Genomic DNA, 20,565 nt, shown 5'->3' on the forward strand with positions numbered 1-20,565 from the left:
CATTGTTATGCAGTAAAATGTACATTTTTTTTTCTGCGTAAACATTGTTGAAGTTGCTTATGCACACAAGCTTCGATGTGTAAAAAAGTAAATTTGACTCCACATGGTTTCTCCAGTTTCTTTTTTTGTTCATTACAAGCGTTAGGCGGGAGGCCGAACTTTTTTTCGTCGCGTGTTTGCTTCACAAGCTTTTCAGAGTTTACCTTTGCGATGATTTTACCACTGTTCACAGGCGTGACGCTGATTGTTCCCGCCGTGTTATACGCTTACAAAAAGATTAGGTGAGGCTCATTTTGCTCTTTTTTCTCGGCCGACCCTGCGAAAGCTGCACGCCAGTCCGAGCGCAGTGCTCAACTTCGCGCCACGTGCTGCGGCCATGCGTTTCTCCTTTAGAGAACATGAGTGTACAAACGCGCATGTTCAGCGCGCGTCACGTGCGCGTTGTAGTCCGTTCTATGCTACTCTGGGAGCTCCGAAGCCTCAAGTGACCGCCGGTGTGGTGGGTGGGTCCGTGCGAGTCGGTCCCGTCTGAAGTCCCTTCATCTGCTAAGCGCCGATCGAGGGACTTTAGTCCCGTCTAGCTGCTCGTTCTCTGCTGTTGATACAGCATGTTTTTTTGTTTTTTTCCCCCGGGTAAAACCTCGGGCTGGCGCCTCGACAACCCCCGTCAGTGCAGCAAGTTTTGTTGATTCAAGACTACTTGTCATTAGGTATCAATGGTCACCAAAGAAAAAAAAGTGCATGCGTTATCTCGGAGCCTCTCACTACGACGCACCTCGTTTGCTGTCTGCGGTTCCCAGACAGTTATCGAATGCCATTTTATCGAAACACCTACGTCCGTTTTATCGAAAATATGGTTTTTCTGCTTTCACTTTTATTTTCAGCCAATATTTTGTTTTACTTGTTATTTCACTAACATAATCAGCAAATAGGTTCATTTGATATGGGGGCTCTTCTATTTACAGTCTCGGACTCACCGCGGACTCCAAGAGAAGCAGTCCAGCATTCGATTTTCACATGTATCCCTATGGCTTCGGGGAATCCTCTGACTACCCGCGGACTATCCGCGGCGAGGCCGAGAATGTAAATCGAAGAGCCGCATGGTCTCTGCCGTGCTTTACATGCAAGAACCTGCCTTTATATGCTGATGCGTCTTTCCCTCTTTTTTGCTTTTTTCGAACACCTTTTCGCGTTATCAGCAGTTTCTTTTTAATTTTTTGTGTTCATTGATAGATCCTAAGCGTGTATGTTTGTATTTTTTATATTACGAAATTTGCACTGTACTATAGCCGCCATGACCGCGTGCGCAATATTTCTTAGGTGTGTATCCGGGTGTTGAGATTAGAGAGTTTTAGTATAGTGGAAAGCTCCACTTTAGCGCGCCCGTAGCGTTAGTGGGCACGCTAACCATCGCGTAACGAGGCGCTATCCTTTTGCGATTGTGGCGTGTAAAGCGTTTACGCCACAGCTAAAACGCTATACTAAAACTCTATTGGTATTGTCGAGACAGCCCTTCACCCTGCAGTGGGCACAACCAGACTGATGATTGCCACATATATTCCTTGCGCCACCATTCACCATCACGTGATTTGTGGTCTTGTCCTCCCCCTATTTTTCCACTCACGTGGTTTGCCAGTGATTCCTACTCTGACCATGTGGTTGTCTTATCTTCAGCTTGGAAAATATCCTGCCAAAAACTTTGAAACAGTTAGTGCTGTATGAAAGGATCCAGGGGAACGGGGGGTTCGATGTTGAAAGTGAGGCCCCGACAGAGGCGGTGAGCACTGAATGTGTCCTGCAACCGCCTTCCCCTCTGCCCGGAATTTCCCCAGGCAAATACCGCGTGACCAAAGCTAGCGTTTTGGCAGACCGTTTTATTCAGACACCGCTTTGGTGTGGTACATTGTGAAGCGACTTGGTTCGCTCCTCCAGCGCCACAAATGTGTTGACAAGGCAGAATAAGTGGAACCAAGAGCAACTTGGAAAATTCAGGGTACAAGAACAGGAGGGGAGCCACCGTCTCTGGAAGCACAGCTCTGACACAGGTGTACGGCAGCGACAGCACCATCATTAGAGATTTAGCTGTAAAAAACACGGGGGGCCTGAGAGAAAAAAAACACCTTAAACAAAGGCCCGTGGGCAGAAAATTCGTGACATGTTGGTGTTCGAAGAGGCGGGGAGACATGAAAACGAAGCAGCCTGCAAAATAGTGATGGACTTTGTAACCAATTTTTTCTCGTTAGTTCTGAGCAGGGCGTTGAGAACAGTAGTACAAGGCTTGGTAACCTCTTAGCAATTAAAGTCCATGGCGGTAAAGGATTGGGAGTGCAGAAATCAGATACGAATTTGGCTATCTTTCCAGTTGGATTTTTGACATTGGACCCTCAAGGGCCACGAGGTGTCTTACCTGTGTACGTACAATAGACGCGGCAAAATAATTAGCATTATGTACCGACACAAAGGCGGAGTATAAAAAAAGCTACGAAAGATACCACAGCATTCTAGCCTATACGCTGCGATTCCGTGATATGCTGCAGATTCTAGGAAACACTAGAGAAAGAAGGAGACTCGTTATAGCAGTTCCACTGGCCCAATAAACAACAAAAAGTATGTGGAGACAAACTTCGCACACCAGAAAAACATAAAAAGCACACAGGAAATAAAATGTAGCGACTATAAGTACTACAAATTTTGGTTAATAATAAAGACCTGCTGTGGAGACAAGCTTTTTATTTATGTAGCATAGAGACTTTATTTTTATTTTATTTATTCAATACTGCAGTCCACAGGTGGCCCAAGCAGGAGTGGGGGTGTACATGAATTGTTACATTGAGATAAAAATAAACATCAAGGGTAAATATACAAAAGTGCATTGCACAAAAGATGCATGTGTGATTGAACATGTCAGAGAAATAAGAAAAAAAAAGTGTGTGGGTGGGGTTGGGGTGTGGGATCATTAAACAAATCTAGTAAAAGAACTTATCTTGGAACCATTCAATGAAGGAACGAGCATTTCTTGACATAAACATTTCGGGAGGCAGTGCATTCCACTCACTTATAGTACAAGGGAAGAAAGAGTGTTCGAAGTTGTTTGTGCGAGCGAAAATCGGAGTGAATTTTAGAGGGTGATGGTTCCTGGTTGGCCGGGATGAAAGAGGGTGCCAGTACAGTGAAGGATCAAGTAGAAATTCGTGGTTCCAGAATGGGTAGAGAAACTTAAGTCTAGCTAATTTCCAACGAGCTTTCAATGTCATTATGTTGTTTAGTTTCATTAAATTCGTTGGGGAATCATTATGACGGTGACGGTTATAAAAGAAACGTACAGCAAGTCTCTGAATTCGCTCGAGTTTATTGATGTCCTTTTTAGTCCTGATGTCCTTTGAGGATCCCAAACAATAGTTGCATATTCTAGAAGGGGTCTTACAAGTGTATTGAAAGCAAGCAGTTTGACATTGGAGGGTGAATTCTTAATTTTGTGCCTCAAAAGACCGAGTTTACGTCGGGCTGAAGCGCAAATGGTATCTGTGTGTTGATCACGTAAGGTTGCTAGTAAATGTGATGCCGAGGTACTTAAAACTGCTAGCTTGGGATATTTGGACGCCTCTAATTAAGTACTGGTATAAAATAGGACTTTTTTTTATTAGTTATCCGCATCATTACTGTCTTATCGTGATTTAACTTCATATCCCTGGTGTCGCACCAGTTAGTTATGGCATTTAAGCTGTTATTTAGGGTAGTTTGGTCATTGCTAGAATTTACAGCTGAATATAAAAGACAATCGTCGGCAAATAGACGAATACCAATGCCTTCGTCGACACATGTAGTTATGTCAATAATATATAACAAAAATAACAATGGACCTAGGATGCTTCCTTGAGGTACTCCTGAGTTTACTGGGACGTTTTCTGAAATATGACCATTTTTGTCAACAAATTGCTTGCGCATTTCTAGATACGAGGCAGTCCAATTAATTAGTTGATAGGGAATTTTGAGCTGATTTAGTTTAAAAATGCACTGTAAATTTTATTTTTTAATGAAAAGGTTGAGAGAAACATTTTTGATAAGACAGCTTCAATAAAACACCTGGTCATAACACGGCTTCGGTGAAATGGTGTATGATAAACTGTCCGGACCCCTGTCTGCTCCAAGCCGAAACGACCGCACGCATGGTTGGATTATAAGGTGTCAGAGAGTTCAGAGCACTTTGTGTTAAATGCTCCTCTCTTGGTTTCAGTTCGGTACGCTGTTTGTTCTTGCGGAAACAAAAATTGCCCCCAAACCATATTTCAACCAAGAAAAATGGAAAAAAGTTAGGTGTATCAAAAACGAATTGGAGTAGTAATGACCGGTGTGCTCATGGTACGGTAACATGGAAACAAGCGCCAAGGAACACGGGACAACAGGGGAAGAGCATAGGACGAGCGCTTGCAAACGACTGATTTTTAGAAATTGACTGGAAAATCCAGGGGACAGGATTATGTGGCATGAGGCTGCTGGTCTTGAGTGGCTGTGCCGCTTCCCTCCCTCTTCATCCTACTGTCAGAGCAATAGACTGGCCATTCAGCAGCAGGCGGGGTGCAGGTGACACAAGAACCTAGGTGGGATGTTTCGGACCCGTGCAATCACAAATGGGAACTGAGCAACAGATGCAAATAACTTCAAACGAGCAGGCAAACTAGAAGTTCGTGGAGGAGAGAATAATCCGACAATTTGGTAGTTACTGAATGCTGATGAATTGCGCATACAAAATGTCTTCATTAAAATTGATGGAGGACGCATGAAGAGCAGACAGGAGGACTCTGCTAATTGTGTCTGTTTTTGTGCGTCCTGGGTCAACATGTTTGCACTCAATTTTGTTAGTAGTGTGAACCAACTAGCGCAGCAGCAAATCTTATTGTGCTATCCAAAATGTCCTTTTGAAATATCAACATTTTCAGCTATACTTCTGCTTTGCAACTTCAGATTTCTAAAAAAATATAATTCTACCTAAAGCAAGAGTCAATATCTGCAAGTTTTGTGTACTGAAGCAACTCGGTATGGACCTAGTAAAATGGCATATTGGGCATCGTGGTACCTTGCGCAGACTGCGTTGCATCAGCATCAACTGCGAAGTCTGTTCACTGCCTCCTAAATCAGCCTACGTATCGTGAAATGTGGGGGTATGAAGGCATAGATGTCTTGTTTTTAGGACGCCCAGGGCATTGCTGTGTGCTCGTATCTGATTTTGTGTCTCAATCCTTTCCAGACCACTGTTTTCAGTCAAGGTGAATTGCTGGTTCTGTGGTGTTCGAACGGTGGTGCCATATGGGAACTTCAACTGTTGGGACTGCCCAAGCTGTGAACAGTACAATGGATTCAAGGAGGTACTTGGCATTAAGAACTGTCAGACGTGCATCGCCTGTGTGGAGTTTTTTGTAGCTGCTGTTGCCACTTGCATGAGCCAACTTCACCCAGTCCTTGATATATTTGTTATCTGGCCTCTTTTCCACCTGCATAGTATTTTGCCTCCGCTCTCCCCCCATCCCCCTTTTTTCTTTCTTTTTTTGGCAAACAATGCACGAGGATTGCATGCAAATTTTAAAATGAGAAGCACTGTTCGCAGAGAAATGTTGCCGAGGGCAGGAAATGAGCCCAATTTTCATGCCTCTCACTGGACGACCGCCCTGTCACGTTGTTAAAGGGGCCATCAAGTGCATTTGTTGGCTGCTCTGCGCAAGTCGTGGAGCAGCCTCGTCCGCCTACTGCTCGTCGGTTGTGCCGGTCGCAATGGAGATGATCGGCCGTTTCGTGTGTGCTGTGGGCGAACCGTTTATCCAGGATGTGCCTGTGGGTTGTCGCCGAGTCACAAGGGCAGCGGAAGAAAAACCCCACTTTCGAATGGAGTTTTCTCACTTTAAAAAGAGGAGGAGGAAACATTCTGCACGAATTGACCATAACAACATGTTAACCTCGTGAAGTGATCAGGACATGCCTATGACCCTCCCCAGTGCCCCCTAAATTCTGCCAGTCGCGCATGAGTGGGCCTTTGCCATAACGGTGCCGTCTGAGATGTGCGCTAGTGTGCCCTTGTTGGTGACGGGCCCCTTTCTCTGCTCCTGCCGCCAGGATGGGGACTACAACAAGCCGATTCCCGCCCAGCACGACGAGCGGCTCAACTTCAGCGTCCCGGCCAGCTGCCAGTCGGACAGCCCCCCGCTCGAGGGGAAGACCCGCAGCCAGCTCTGCTCTGCCTGCAACTACCACCAGCTGGTCAAGGTCCGCCTCCTGGCCAACTTCACTCCCACGGAAGAGGTGCGTCCCGCACTGGCCTGTGGGAGAGGAGGCCAACTGAGCTGCAGAGGGATGGTACCTGGTGCTTGTCTTGTTGTAGCAACCACAAGCTGTGGAAATATTGCTGCGTGGCAAGGGTCAAAGAATAGGGCCAAGTTACAGTGCAGACCATTTATAACGTAACCGCTTGTAGTGTGAGACTGGATGTAAAGTGAGTTTTTGGGACCACCACTTTGCCTTCCATAGAAGTCATTGCATAAGCATACAGCTTAAAAAGCAGCTTGCCAAAGCAAAATACCATTTATAGGGCGGTTTTTTGGTGAGCCTGCTGGTCGACTGGTGCAGCTGGGGCATCGTTTTATGGTCGTGAAAAAGAGGAAATCAGCCATCTCTCCCTGCTCTGCTCCAACTTCACCGCACAAAAGAAAAAAATAAGCACCCTTCAGTTTGATAACCACAACTGCCCTTGCTTGACACACCTAGCAAGCCCCTTTTCTGGCAGTAAGTTTCCATTAGAAGGTTGTGCTATACAGTCAAAACCCGCGATAACGAAATCTCGCTGGTACGAAATTCCCGCGGCAACGAAATATTTTCGCATCCCTGGCGAACGTCCATAGACGCCCATGTATTTTATATCGCGCGGCAACGAAACGTTTTCGGAAACTGATCCCGCGTTAACGAAATTCGGTGCAAGTTTGGTCGGCATTTTACCGACCCGTTGGAGGGTAACTGTATCCAAAAAGTGCTCAAGTGCATTTTTTTTTTTTGGACTCAAAGTGCGTAAACTTCAGCCACAGCACGTTTGCATGGCCGCCGCCATATTTGTTTACAAAAGACCGCGCAGCCGGCGGCCGTGGAGGCAGCCTCGCAGCTGCACCACCAGAAGGCGACACATGGTGACTCAAGTCGCGGCTTTGGCTTGAGCTACGCTAGCCCACTACCGCTGAACAGAGCGCGTGCGTTTGTTGTTTGTGTGTGGCGATTGGCATGTTTGCTCTCAGTAAGATGCCTTCGCCAGCTCAAAAGTGGAGGTTTTTATCGCTATGAGATAAGGCAGCCATCATCACCCAAGTCAGTGGCCCAAGGGAGGATAGCGCCGACGAGTTTGGAAACGCGCGCCCTGCGCGTGTTTCGCAACGCCTGCAACTAGCTCAACCATTTTGAAAAGCAAGGATCCCACCAGTTTTCAATGGCGCACGTGCGCAAAACAAAACAGTTACAGCTGTGACCTTTCTGGACGTCTAGAAAGCGGTGCTCACTAAGTTTTGTAAACAGTATTGGCGCAACGAGGTGCCACTCTGTCTGGCAAAGTTCGTAAACAGAAGCTGGACTCCACTTGCATGATCGAACGTACTCGGTGCCGAGGGCTACGGCGGAAAAAGTGCTGAGAAGGTGAACCCACGGAATGTTTTGGATGCGTTTGACACGATCTCGTTCTTGGGCGCGCACGACGACTAGCAATGAACCACTTGTACAGTGATAGCTGAACTGTGACGTTTTCTGCGAGGTAAGGCTCACGAAGTAATATAACCGACTTTAGGAAATAAATTTTTGGTTTGTGGCCAATTTTTCGGTCGTTTATGTTTCATTCTCGCGGCAACGAAATTCCCGCAAAAGCGAATTTTCTTGCTTTCCCCGGCGGTTTCGTTATTGCGGGTTTCGACTGTACTATAAGCAGCCGACGTTGGTATCGCAAACGCAAGGTGGGGTGAAAAAAAAAAAGCATTCCACTTGCATTCTTATCATGTCCCACACAGCATTCGTTCATAGACCCTAAGCAATGCAGCCGTGCTCCCTCAAAACACAAACACAAAGGAAGTTAAAACCACGCTCAAGGTTTGTGCCGTGCAACAGCTTGAAAGATGTACCCTGCACCAGCAGCTGATGTGAAAAAAGAAAAGATGAAACATGGACAGCGCCTCTGTTTTAACTCTTTTGCGACCGCGGAAAAATGGCCAGAAAGCTTTTTTCTCTCTTGAGCTACTGCACACATTTAGCATTGCAATGAATGAAATTGGGGCTTACTGATTTCTCTTTCAAACACAGAACAGCAGTTTTGTGAAAGGTATTGCGAAGGATGGCAAGTTGGGCTAGTTGTTTCACAGTGACCATATCGAACAAGCAGCGCAAAAGAATTGACGACGCAGCGCTGTGTCGTTGTTCACTCTTCTTTTGTCCCGTCCCTTTTGCGCTGCTTGTTCGATATGGTAGGTACTGAAAGTTATTGGTCAACGAAACAAAAAAAAATGCGGCGCAAGAAAAGTATACACAAAACAGAAATAGGCAATTTTACTGAGCCTTACAATTGTTTTAGGAATTCTAAGATATACGAAATGTTTCTGCGTTCCTACACTATGATTCAATATATACATCAACGCTATACACCAAGTTCTGAATTTTCGCAGTCCCACCAATGTAACGGCCCTGACAGCTGTGCCACTCTGCAAAGCCACTCGAGAGTCGGTCGATCTCTAAAATATCTGTTTGCGTTTTGACTCAGCATCATTATCCCTGCAGCGCTGAAAAACAAGAAAAAAGTAGCGCGCTGATGATGAGCAGCGCGTCACCTAACAGTGCTAATGCGACACGAGCGTCAGGCTATCTTGAAGGTGATAACGCAATACGGCGCAGTGCATTTGGCAAAATATCCCCGCCACACATTGTCCAGACCCTACACATGAAAGTAATACCGCAGTCATCTAATATTTAGCACGTTTTGTTTATAAATACAGCGTGAAGTCAAAAACAAACCTTCCCTAGCAGCACCTGCCAAAGTCTGAGGCTGTTGAATGGGAGAGAGTTTTCATCAGAACTAAAATCTGAAGAATTCACATCGTTGCTGGAGTCATCACTGCTGTGGTAAAAAAAATCAGCAGCAGCAGTGGCCGAAGTCCCTGAAACTGCTGTCCACCTTTGCATGGAGTGCAGTGAAACAGGGCGCCATTTTTGCCTACCTCGCCACTACCTTGGGTTCAAATTTGACTCGCGACGTCGTCTACCCACGCTAAATGTAAATAAACAGCAGAGAAACTGAGGAGGGGGATGCCAGTGAACACGCCAGATGGCATGTTCCTTGAAACTTGTCCAAATAGCGCCGTTTTTAGTTTTTGAGGGAGATTTATTTAGTAGAAAAATCAAGTCGAAAATGCTATCCTCCTCCGCTGCATCCTCACCCATTTTCTGTGGTGTTTTCATGTGACGTCAGGAGATGACTTGGCTTGACTGCGCTACTGCATGGCTCGCTGACCTTCTGACAGATTCAGTCGGCCCAGCGTTTAGTCCGACAGCCACGACACATTTGTGAATGGAAGAATGTGCCTTTCTTCACTTTGTTAGTTTGTACACTGTATCAAGCTCCAAGTCCAGGTCGCTCCACACAAGCGCTGCACAAGCGCACATGCAACGCTTCGCTGACTGGTACGCCAGTAGGAAAATCTAAGGCCACTTGAAGGCGGGAGAAGTCAGCGAAGGCAATTTGGGTACCAAGGAAATAAAATCAACTGAAATTTTTACCGTAAAGCGTAAAACTAGGGAGCAGGAAGCACTTTTTTGTGCTGGGTGAACAAGCACAGCGGTCAGCAGCACAACTACGCATCTGCGAACGCTTCTCCGTCTAAGAAATGCAATTGCTAGGCGTGAGATATTGTGGAAATTTGAGGGACGCTTACTGCACGAGCGCAATACAACAAATAGTCACCTAAGCTGCTTGAAATGCTAAAACTGAATAAAAGTGTAAAATGGTTATACATTATATACCTTATATTTCCAAAGTAAGCAGTGCTGGCCCGTGGCCGAGTGGTCTGGAGCACTAGGAATGGCATTGCAGTTGTTTTGCAAGTCACCAGTTTGAATTCCTGGGGGCACGTTCTTTTTTTCTTTTTCTTTTTTTATATAAGTTGACTTTTCCGTTTTCGGCCGATGTTTTCTATACTGAGTTCACCATTTTTTGGGCCGAAACATTCATTGCTCCACGAACGAGTTCGCAGAACGCTCGCAGACTGACACTGACGCGCTAGTGAGTTTTCGTTGGCGTGCTGAATCCGCCTTTTTCAAGACGCCACTGCGCATGCGCGAAGCCCTAGCGGTGAACGCGAGAAACTGTTTGGAGGGCCACTGCACCATCCGTCTGCAGCGTCCACCGATACTCGGCTGAGGCCCATGCATCGTCCGCAATGTGAACTGCAAATATCAGCCACTTTTGTGTCGTTTGAATGCAATGCCACTTTTGTGTGCTGCGTACAAGTGCACCTCTCGGGCCAAGGGGACAAGAAGGAGTGTTTTTTTTTTCGCTTCCCATCAGCTACGCGCGACAGGTAACGCCGAGAAGCCTGGATTAGGGCTGTGAGGCACCAGTCTGAAAATGAGAAGCGGGAAGTAACCGCAGTTAAGTTTAACCTTGGTTATGAAACTTTAACCGCGGTTATCACAAACTCTGGTTTTGTCTGTTAGACACGAAATTCAGATTGTGGTGTCCGCGGTCACTTGGTTGTGAGCGTAACAAAAATAAATTACCACACTTTTAAGTTAACGAGAAAAAACAAAACAGAAGCAGTGTAGACAAAACGAAATATCGTTATAGCAGCCGCTTCAGACCCAAACAACGCACTCGCGCGTGGCAAGGAGAGGGGCTTCCCCAACTGCTCGCAACCGGCTTGGTTTGCTCAGGTCTGCTCGGTGTTGGGAACTTGTGGACCTGCTCTCTACGGCATGCCCAGGAATGAGGCACACTGCGGTTGCGTGAAAGAACTCTTTACTCACATCCTCCAACGCGCTGTCGCCCGTCCGGGCATACACACACACCAGCCAAGAACACTCTGCGTCCCGAGTCACAGTCCCCGCGCGCGGTTCTTCTCTCACTCCACCGCCCGCTCCTGCACGTCCACTCGCGCCATCCCTCGGGCACCGGCGAGGAGGGCAAGGGAAGGGAGCTCGCGACGAGAGGCTCCGGGCAACACCCAGAAGGTGTGCCAAGGCGCTCCCCACATCTCTCCCCCCCTCAAACACGGGGTACGGGTCCGTCAATGAAGATCGTCCTCGGGTTCCTAACGCACGTGGAACCGCTGGTCGGCGCCCGGGGCCGCCCTGTGCACATGTAGGTGGGCTGGAACCCGCCGAAGTGTGGCAGCATGCCGCTCTGTCGCCATTGTCCCGGTGTCCCGATCTCGGCTGCTCGGCGCCGTAACCGGAGGCGCCGCGATGAGCCCGAGGCAAACCCGGTTGACGGGCGCTCGTAGAGGCTCGAAGCCCCCGAACGAGCTGTAGGCTCTGCGCCCACCTTCGCCTCCACGCCAGGGTTACAGCTCCGCGAGGAGCTCAGCAGGCCTCCAACCCATGAAGAGGACTCCGCCGTCGACCAGGAGGCGACCCGCAGCCGCCTCGCATCTCCGAAGGGCGGCAGGACCACCCGGACCGTGGCAACAGCTCCTGGGTCGAACCAGGAAGGCCCTCTGCTCGGCAGGCCCGGGCCAGACTCGCAACGCCCAGGCACGAACGTATCGCCTCACACCACCAGGCCGGTGGCGCGAAGCTCCCGGGTCGCACCGGAAGGGCCCGCTGTCGGCAGGCCCAGGCTGGCATCGTAACGGCCATTGATTGATTGTAGGGTTTAACACGCCGACGCAACGCAGGCGATGAGGTGCGCCGTAGTGGAGGGCTCCGGATTAATTTTGACCACCTGGGGATCTTGAACGTGCGCCGAAATCTCGTACACACGGGCGTTTCTGCTTTTCGCCTCCATCAGAAAAGCGGCCGCCGTGGCCGGGAATCGAACCCGCGACCTTGTGCTCAGCAGCGCAACGCCTTAGCCACTGAGCCACCGCGGCGGGTCATCGTAACGGCCAGGCACAAAACCACGCCCCGCACCACCGCACAGGTGGCGCGATGAAACTTGAAGCGGTGACTGTGCTGCGGGTTGCTCCGTGGTAGAACCACGTGAGACCCGGACCGTGGGGGGTAGCCACTACCGCACCCTCAGGTCGTAACGATGGGTGCGAACCCTATCGCCGGCCGTTCTGTCCTCAGTAGCGGGACTCCCACCTTCTGGTTCCGCTACCACCTGTTCGTCATCGCCAGTGCGAACATGAGGCCTTGAGATCGCTAACGTGCACAGGACCCACCAGCTCGTCGCTTTCAAGCGACTGCATCTCATACGTGAGCAGAGTCGTCTGCGCCGTAATTCTGTATGGCCCTTGCCATTTGTGTGCGAGCGCTGCAGTGAAACCGCGTGCAGCGTTGCTGAGTGGGTGCGTTCTCCTTAGCACTAGGTCACCGATGTTGTACACAAGGTGACGACGGCCTTTGTTATACTGCTCGGCTTGCTCCATGCGCGCCACGTCGAGATTCTCCCGAGTCGTGCGTTGCGCTGCCAAAAGGCGTTCCCGGAGCCTAGCCGCGTACTGCGACAAAGAAGGGGCGTTACCCGCCGCCGCGTACTGCAGTGCGTTTTCCATTGGAAAAGCGATCTCTCTACCGAAGTTTAGGTAACCTGGTGTCAAACCCGTTGACCTATTTACGGTAGTCCTAGTCGTGAAAGCCAGCTCAGGCAAACGCGCGTCCCAGTCCTTATGCTCCTTGGTTGTCGCAACCAGCATGCACTTCAGGTTCCTGTTCACCCTCTCAGTGATGTTGCTCTGAGCATGATAAGGACTCGTTTTCCTGTGCCGAATGTGCAGCGCTCGACAACAGTCTGAAAAGACTTTGCTTGTGAAATACGAAGCATTGTCAGTGATCAGGTCGGAGGGGAAGCCGAAACGAGTGAATGTCTCCAACAGCTTCTCTACGATCCGCTCCGACGCTAGCTTTCTAAGGGGAAACAACTCCACCCACTTAGAAAAGTGGTCCGTTACAACCAGAATGAACTGGTTTCCTCGCGCGGATCTTGGGAGGGGTCCCATTACGTCGCACGCTACAATCTGCCATGGGTAGCTGCTTTCCACCGGCTTCATGAAACCCACAGGCTTTCCAGCGCGCGGCTTCGCTACCTGGCAAAGAGGGCAAGCGCGGGAATAGCTCATTACGTCTCTCCTCATGCCTGGCCAGGTCGTGACACGGCATAACTTGTCGTAAGTCTTACTGCCGCTGCCATGTCCTGCCAGCGCTGAGTCGTGAAAGTACCGCATGAACCGTTTCCGCAACTTCCTTGGGACCACGACTCGAAAGGGGGATGAAACCGCCTCTTGGTCGTCCAGTTGGGGAATGTAGCGAAGTAATAAGCCATTGTCGCCCAGCAGATACGCGTCAAACCCCTCAGCGTTACCGGTGCAAGCTACGCCGCTCGCTAGCCTTTTCAGCACCTGCTGGCACAGACCGTCTGCTTTCTGGGCCTCAATGAGCTCTTCCTTACTCACTACCTCCCCCCAAGACAGATTCCTTTCAGCCTCTGTTCTCGGGGGGTGAGAAATCGCCGCTGCGAGATGCCGCTTCTCTTTCTCTTTGCGGCCGGCCTCGACTCCTCCGTCCGGCCCTCTCCTCCCCCTCTCGGGGCGGCGCGCGCCGCCGATGAAACCGCTCAACTCGGTGCGCGCGCTCTCGCCGCCTCCTTCCGATAAGGGGAGCAAACTTTCCGCCAACATTCGGCGCTGATCATCGGATCCTGAAAAAGATGCGACGACCGCTTCTACATCAGTGCTCATCTTTCCTGACGCCTCTCCCTGGCTTTTCACAGCGCAGTAGAGTTTATTTGCCCCGTGCGGTTGTGAACCATGCATCGGCGCGTCCGCGAAAGGAAAGAAAGGGGGTTGCGGCCCGTACTGATAGCCGTTCCTCCCCATGTCGAGCACAACACCCTCCCTCGAGAGGAAATCTCTGCCCAGTATGACTGGAACAGACAAACCAGGCAAGCAAACAAAACGCTGTCTGCGCTTTCTGCCATCAAAAGCGAGCGTGAGTCTCACAGCTTCGTCTGCTTTTGCCGAACCCGCTGCTAAGCTCAAGGGTGTCTCGGCGGGCCTAACCCGGATTCTTCTTTTCCGGCAGGCTTCGAAGATTTCGTCCCCGATGAGAGAAACCGTCGAGCCCGTGTCGACCAGTGCAAAAAGTTCTTGACCGACTAATTGCACTCGCATGAATGGGGCAGACGAAGAGGGGTCTCCCTGCGCCCTGCATGCGGAGGGGGCCAGTTGCCCGTCGACGCCAGCTTCGGGGTGCCCTGGGGGCTCCCTCGTGCCCCCTCTGTCTGGCCCCCTCTTCTCGCTTTCCGCCGGCGACGACGAGCCACCGCCCTTCACCGTCGCCGGCGATCCGAGTTTCCCTGCGTGCTACGCATTTTCTCGGGGCATTGACGGGAAAAGTGGCCAGGCTTGCGACAAAACCAGCACAAGCGGGCTGTTTCGTCCTGCCTCCCTCTTCCGTCGCCTGCGTTGCTTTCGACCGAGGAGTTATCGTCTCCCCCTACCGACCAGGCGCAACCCGGTTCGAGCGATTCCTCGGGTCTCGGCGGCAACCTGTAGTGAAGCTCAGCGAGTAAATCCGCCTGAATTACTCGCGCTTCTTGTGCGAGGGCCTCCAAGTTGCGAAAACTCCGGCCCCGCACGTACGGTCTGACACGCGGGTGGCATTGCCTGCACACGCGCGCTACCTTGACCGCGCCGGCTGCCTCGGGGTCGGCCCGTTCGTACAGCTCCTGCATCGCCCGCACGTACTCAAGGAGGCTCTCCTCAGGGTGCTGCGTGCGAAGGGCAAGCTCGTCCCTCATACGGTGTTCGTAATCGGGTGGCAGGAACTCCGCGCGGAAGCGGTCTTTAAAATCTGCCATCGACTCGAAAGCCGGTTGGCAGCGCCTCCAACGCGCAGCACCTCCTACCAGTGCCACGGGCAGGACTTGCCTCAGCATGTCATCATCCGATGCGCCTACCACAGTCTGATACGAATCCAGTTGCTGCAGGTATTCGCAAACGGATTTCACGTCTTCGTAGCCGGAATAGGAGGGAACCTCGATATTCAAACGCGGCTTCGAGACTGGCACTACAGGACCCGCGCTGGGAGCCGCTGGCACCGAACCGAGCATTCGGGTCATCTCCGTGAACATACCGGTCATCTGCCTCATCATTGAGGCGAGATCTGCGGGCTGCAACTGATCAGCAGCCTCCTGCGCAGCGGCCTCTGAGTCTCCCTCCGAGCCATGCGGCTCCTCGTTCTCTCCCGTCTCTCTCCGTGTGGTAGGAGCCATTGCTAGCGAACTACCCAACAAAAAGCTGGCTCAACCACGCCAAACTGTTGACGCGAAGATACAGAGCAAGCCGCGCTAACTACATACGCAACGCGACAAACACAAATCTACAATGTAAGCAAAAAAGGAACGTCAAGACAATACATAGGACCAACGGGGCTGAACTACAGCCACATTAAAATACAACAAAACTACAGTAGGAACACGTCAAAATACACAAGCGACTAATATCCCTACAAACGCTAAATACACTCGCAATGTAACCACTCAGGCCGTTACCCGAACAACAGAGAAAAAAACGCAAGAAAAACTTCGGGCATCTACAGCCATCGTAAAACCTAAGCAAACTAAAACACTGGCCTCAAAACTAATTTACAAACATGCATCTACACGGCTCAAAGCCCTGGTCTCCCACTGCCAAAATGGCGCTTCCTTCCCGGAACAAAGGAATGCCGTCCCAAGCCGCAGTGGGCCCCTTCCCGGCAGCCGCAGAGAGCAAATGTCCACGGGTGGGCTTGACATCAGCCCCACGTTCGGGCGCCAGATGTGGACCTGCTCTCTACGGCATGCCCAGGAATGAGGCACACTGCGGTTGCGTGAAAGAACTCTTTACTCACATCCTCCAACGCGCTGTCGCCCGTCCGGGCATACACACACACACCAGCCAAGAACACTCTGCGTCCCGAGTCACAGTCCCCGCGCGCGGTTCTTCTCTCACTCCACCGCCCGCTCCTGCACGTCCACTCGCGCCATCCCTCGGGCACCGGCGAGGAGGGCAAGGGAAGGGAGCTCGCGACGAGAGGCTCCGGGCAACACCCTCTAGGCTAGAAGGTGTGCCAAGGCGCTCCCCACAAACTTTAGGCTTAGCAGCGCGGTGGATATTTGACCGCCGCTATCTCTACAACTGTGAATTACAATCCATAGCACAATTTTTCACCGCACTAACGCCAACTTTCTCACATGTGGAAGTTCTTTTCTGCGATCAGATTCATTTCGAAGAGCGGCGGTAAGCTGTTGCTGCCGTGGTCTGGGCCGGTTCGAGCCGCTTGCAGTTCCGTGCGGGCAGGCGCGCCGGCGTGTTCGCAGGCACGGCCGACGTGCGCGCCAATCGTTTCCGAGTGCTGAAAACGCTTCATGATTGCCTGGTTTATCCATTTATTTGGCGGAAGACGCACGGACTTTACAAATTTTGCATGGCTTTTGTCATAGTTCATCGGGTGGATCGGGAAACGAGCCGCTGCTGATGGGCAGTTGCGCTGCTTCATGAGCAATGCAAAGAACGCCAGCGCCTCTTGGGGGCAGCGTTGGGGCACCCGCTATTTGAGAACCTTTGTCTCCTCCGAACGCCAGGTGATTTTTTTTAATTTTTTTTCTTCGCCTCCGCTGATGCGCCGCCACTTGCATCAGAACTGACTTGCGCGATTTTGAGCACTGCGGCTGAGGGGAACTGTGGTTAGCACAGTTAGCGTCTCTGAACTGAGGTGGCCAAGCTCAGTTTGCGTTGTTCCCTGAATTGCATGCTGATTCAGGGGAAGTATAAGATTAAAAAAAAAGTGACTAGGTGAGACGGAAAGCTACCTTCTCTTCGAGCGTCGAAAAACAACGCGCTCACGCCGAAGGCAACCACGATGCACCGCGCTAACCTTGACCTCCGATCTGCTTTCCATCGCTACCTCAAGAGGGCGCCACACCGCAGTGAAAAAGGCAAATTGCCATAAGCACCTACTGCTCGCGGGAAGTGGGCACAGGCCAGAATCAGCAGGCCCTTGGCCTGGTGCGAACATGCTTTTTACAATTGGCGGTGAGCGCGACCACGGGCGGCGCTGCGGAGCGCGGCCTCCGTGACGTCGGCTTAGGGATTCCCGCATGTCGTCTGCTTCACTCGGGCTCGCTCTCCCTGCTGTTTCTTTGCGCTCGGTTGCCGTCATGATGCTTGTCCGCAGCAGATTTTGCGTGTGCGTAACTTTTTAGAATAATAATCGACCTAAAATTGCATGCACTAGCTCAAGGGGTGAGTTAAAGTATAGTTTTTGATACCGCTACGGAAGAAACATTGCCGGCGTCACCCCATTCCTTGCGAAGCCGGTCCTGTGCGGAGCGCGAAGAGTCGGAGCTGGGCGTCAGCTTCTGTATTAAGCAACCTTTCGAACAAAGGGAACAGCCGGCTGCTAGTAATTGAAAACGGCGAAAATACAAGGCCAAAACAAATTCCAGTCCTTCAGGGCTCTCGGCTTTGGCAAAAGGCATTAAGGTTCACGGTAATCATATGTGAGGTAAAACAGTTTTTGCAACCTGGCCGAGCGCTCGAAAGTATTGTATCACATCACTTTATGTTGTCATGGCATGAAAGTATGCCTACATGCACTATGGGCTTCGAAAACTGTAGGTTGAATTCCAAATAACCCACTGTGTGCTGGTTTTACACCAGGTTTCTAACCAGTACGGAGGTTTATTGAGCAAAACGAGTCATGTCTACCGTAAAGATACAGTGACACTATGTTTGTTCAAACCTGGAGGGATATTTCGGTACATTTTCCACGGCAATATCTTCCCAATATTCAGATATGCGTTATTGGCAAACTGCACTCAAGAGGAGGAGGAGGAAAAGGAGGAGGAGAAACCTTTATTTAATAGTAAAACAGAGCTGATTATTGGGTGGGGTCCTCAGTCCGGGACAAGAGAGTAAGAGTAATTTTCTTCAGTTCATACAACGCCCTCCCGAGTAGGCTAGGATTTGTTCTTTAAGCCTCAAGGTGTATACGGGCTCGGTGCTTGGTACGTAGCATCAGACTTGAGTCTTCATAAGAGCATCTCAAAAATACTGAAGGGAGCCTACGCATTTTAAACACTTATCGAGAAGCTCTGAGCGCTGAACCTCGTGAATAAGCTAGAAAGGGCGAGTTACACACGATTATTCTGACCGATGCTCTGAAGAAAGCCGTTCTCTCTCTCCCCGTGTGTTGCAAACTTGTAGGGGATACAGTTTGAAATTATTAGGATCTGTCAGAAGCTGGCAAAAATAACTGAATTACCAGAAATACGCTCTTTAATGCACTGAAGCATCATAGCGGGCGATTTCTAGCACAGGCACTGCTGCCCCTCACAAGCGGAGTGTAGCAGACGACAGCGGCGCGAGTCCCTAAGCTGACGTCAGAGCCAGGGGGCGCCACTCAAACATCTCATCGCCAATACTGGCATGAGTGAGGCAAGCTCCGAATATGCGGTAAAGCACATGGCATTTGAGCATCTGCGGTGACGCGGAGAGCGTTCATCCACTGCCTAGGCCTCGGCTAGTGATTGCTACGATTCCAAGCCATCCTGGGAGGCTTATCTAATGCATTTTACAGTTGACAACATGGCAGAAGTGTGGTATGACGATTATTGAGATATCGAGAATGCCCATCCAACGATAACATCGGATGTCAAGCGTGTTGTTTTACAGAACCGAAACTGAAACTTCTTTGAATACTAATCTTGGACATCGTCCAATCACGGTGCACCTCCTCCCGACGTCACAGCAGTTAGTTGGTGCGGCCGCTGCAGACCGCGCATAGTAGTTTTTCTTCTTTCGAGCTTTATAAAATAATTACCGACTTATCAACCGGATAAAGAATGAAAAGTATGTTAATTTGAGCCATTATACGCAGTGCAAACAAAAACGGGAGCTTGACAGATTCACTTCAGTGTCCCTTTAAGAGGCCTTCATTTGAGTGATAATAAACAATGAATGATTGAAAGGTAGGTTCCGATATGGTTGGATTTGCACATGTTTTGTTTATATATAAGCGCAGTGCCGCTTAGAGTCTGGATTTTCGCGGCTCGTGCGACATATGTTATAAGTGATCTACACTGTAATAGAGATGGTTAAACCTAGAAAAGGCATGCAGATTAGCCAACATAAAAATGATAGTAGCACGTTATTGCTTGTCGTGGAAAAGCATTGCTTCATAAGACTTGCAATGGTTGCTGGCTAGTTGGTTAATCGTTTTTCAAAAAACAATACCTGCGTGGCTGAAAGACAAGAGACAAGAGGGTGCCGAAAACCTGCCCTCAGTTTCGCTCCTCCGTATAACAACGATGATAGTTTATCGCGAAGCTTTCTCGTGTGGGTTTCCTTGGTTGCCTTCTGGATTTGAACTTTGTCCAGCTGAGCTTTGAATTTGACCAGCGCGCAGTTTGGTCTTGTGATCGCAGCGTCTTTGACTCTGACCCCTTCCCATTCTATTTCGCACGAAGAAAGCTTAGCGTTCAACCATCGTCGTCGTTATTTTGCGGTTTAATTTTGCACTTCCATGACCCCTATCCAAATCCTAACTTCTTCCAGCTTGTCAGAAACGTGTCTGTGCTGGAGGACTCGGGCTGATGCACCCCTATTTGAGGAAACTAGTCGCACGTTTTTGATTTCTTTACAAGGCATTGCACGATTTTTTTAGGTATTCGGCCAAAAATACTTAGGAAATAAAAAACATGAGCTGGAGTTAACACTGCCACGTTTTTGAACTATTGGTGCTAGCCTTTATTCCACGCATGTGGTAAAATGGGAAGGGGATGGGGGATGGTTCCTAGCTTGAGCTGTTGGGTGGTTGATTAACTTTGGCTGTTGATAAAATGACCACTACAAACGTGGGAGTTCCGCTTCAGCTCTCAGGATGACATGCTGTCACTCAAAAAAACCAAAGGCACAAAGCTCACGGTTACATAAAGTGTAAACTGCCGCGACGTTTCCGCGGCTACGGTAATCGGTCTCGTACGTAAGTGCCTTTCTCTTCAAAGCGCACGTATCGAGCTATCCCAGCGTTAAGGCTGGCATGTAAACCGTAGTCATTCAAACTAGTGAAGATAATTTTGAGTGGTAGAAATTAATACTAATAATAATAGTTTTATTCCTACTCAGATAGTGGGGAGCCAGGCACAGAGCGCCGCAAAAAAGGCTCGTGTCAATGTAGGCCGTTCCCAGGCTTCCAACAAGTTTACAAGTCCAACAAGTTTACGTAGCCGTTAGTCCATTTAAGACACTTTAAAGTGGTAGAAATGAATGCTACTAATCAGGCACGTAGCCAGGATTTTTTCGGGGGGGGGGGGGGCTAAAGTTGTTTTAAAGTTGCACTTGACTTGCAGCCTTTTTTTAT

At 49.9% G+C, this 20,565-nt stretch overlaps 1 protein-coding gene across 3 annotated transcripts in view; it reads left to right on the forward strand.

The window, feature by feature from the left end:
- The first annotated feature begins 15 nt into the window (after nt 1-15).
- LOC144144321 (uncharacterized) overlaps nt 16-20,565 on the forward strand; it is a 61,465-nt gene continuing 40,915 nt past the window's right edge. The window contains exons 1-3 of one of the 3 annotated variants that reach the window (XM_077675718.1): nt 16-281; nt 5,246-5,363; nt 6,106-6,291. In XM_077675718.1, coding sequence (XP_077531844.1) covers nt 76-281; nt 5,246-5,363; nt 6,106-6,291 — 510 coding nt within the window. In that variant the 5' untranslated portion in view covers nt 16-75. Of the gene's footprint in view, nt 282-1,692; nt 1,778-5,245; nt 5,364-6,105; nt 6,292-20,565 lie in introns of those variants that run through there. The other 2 variants (XM_077675716.1, XM_077675717.1) reach the window with 2 other exon arrangements.

Source organism: Haemaphysalis longicornis, unplaced genomic scaffold, assembly GCF_048455015.1.
Source record: "Haemaphysalis longicornis isolate Haplotype H1 unplaced genomic scaffold, Haemaphysalis longicornis Haplotype H1 scaffold_7, whole genome shotgun sequence".
Lineage (NCBI taxonomy): Eukaryota > Metazoa > Arthropoda > Arachnida > Ixodida > Ixodidae > Haemaphysalis > Haemaphysalis longicornis.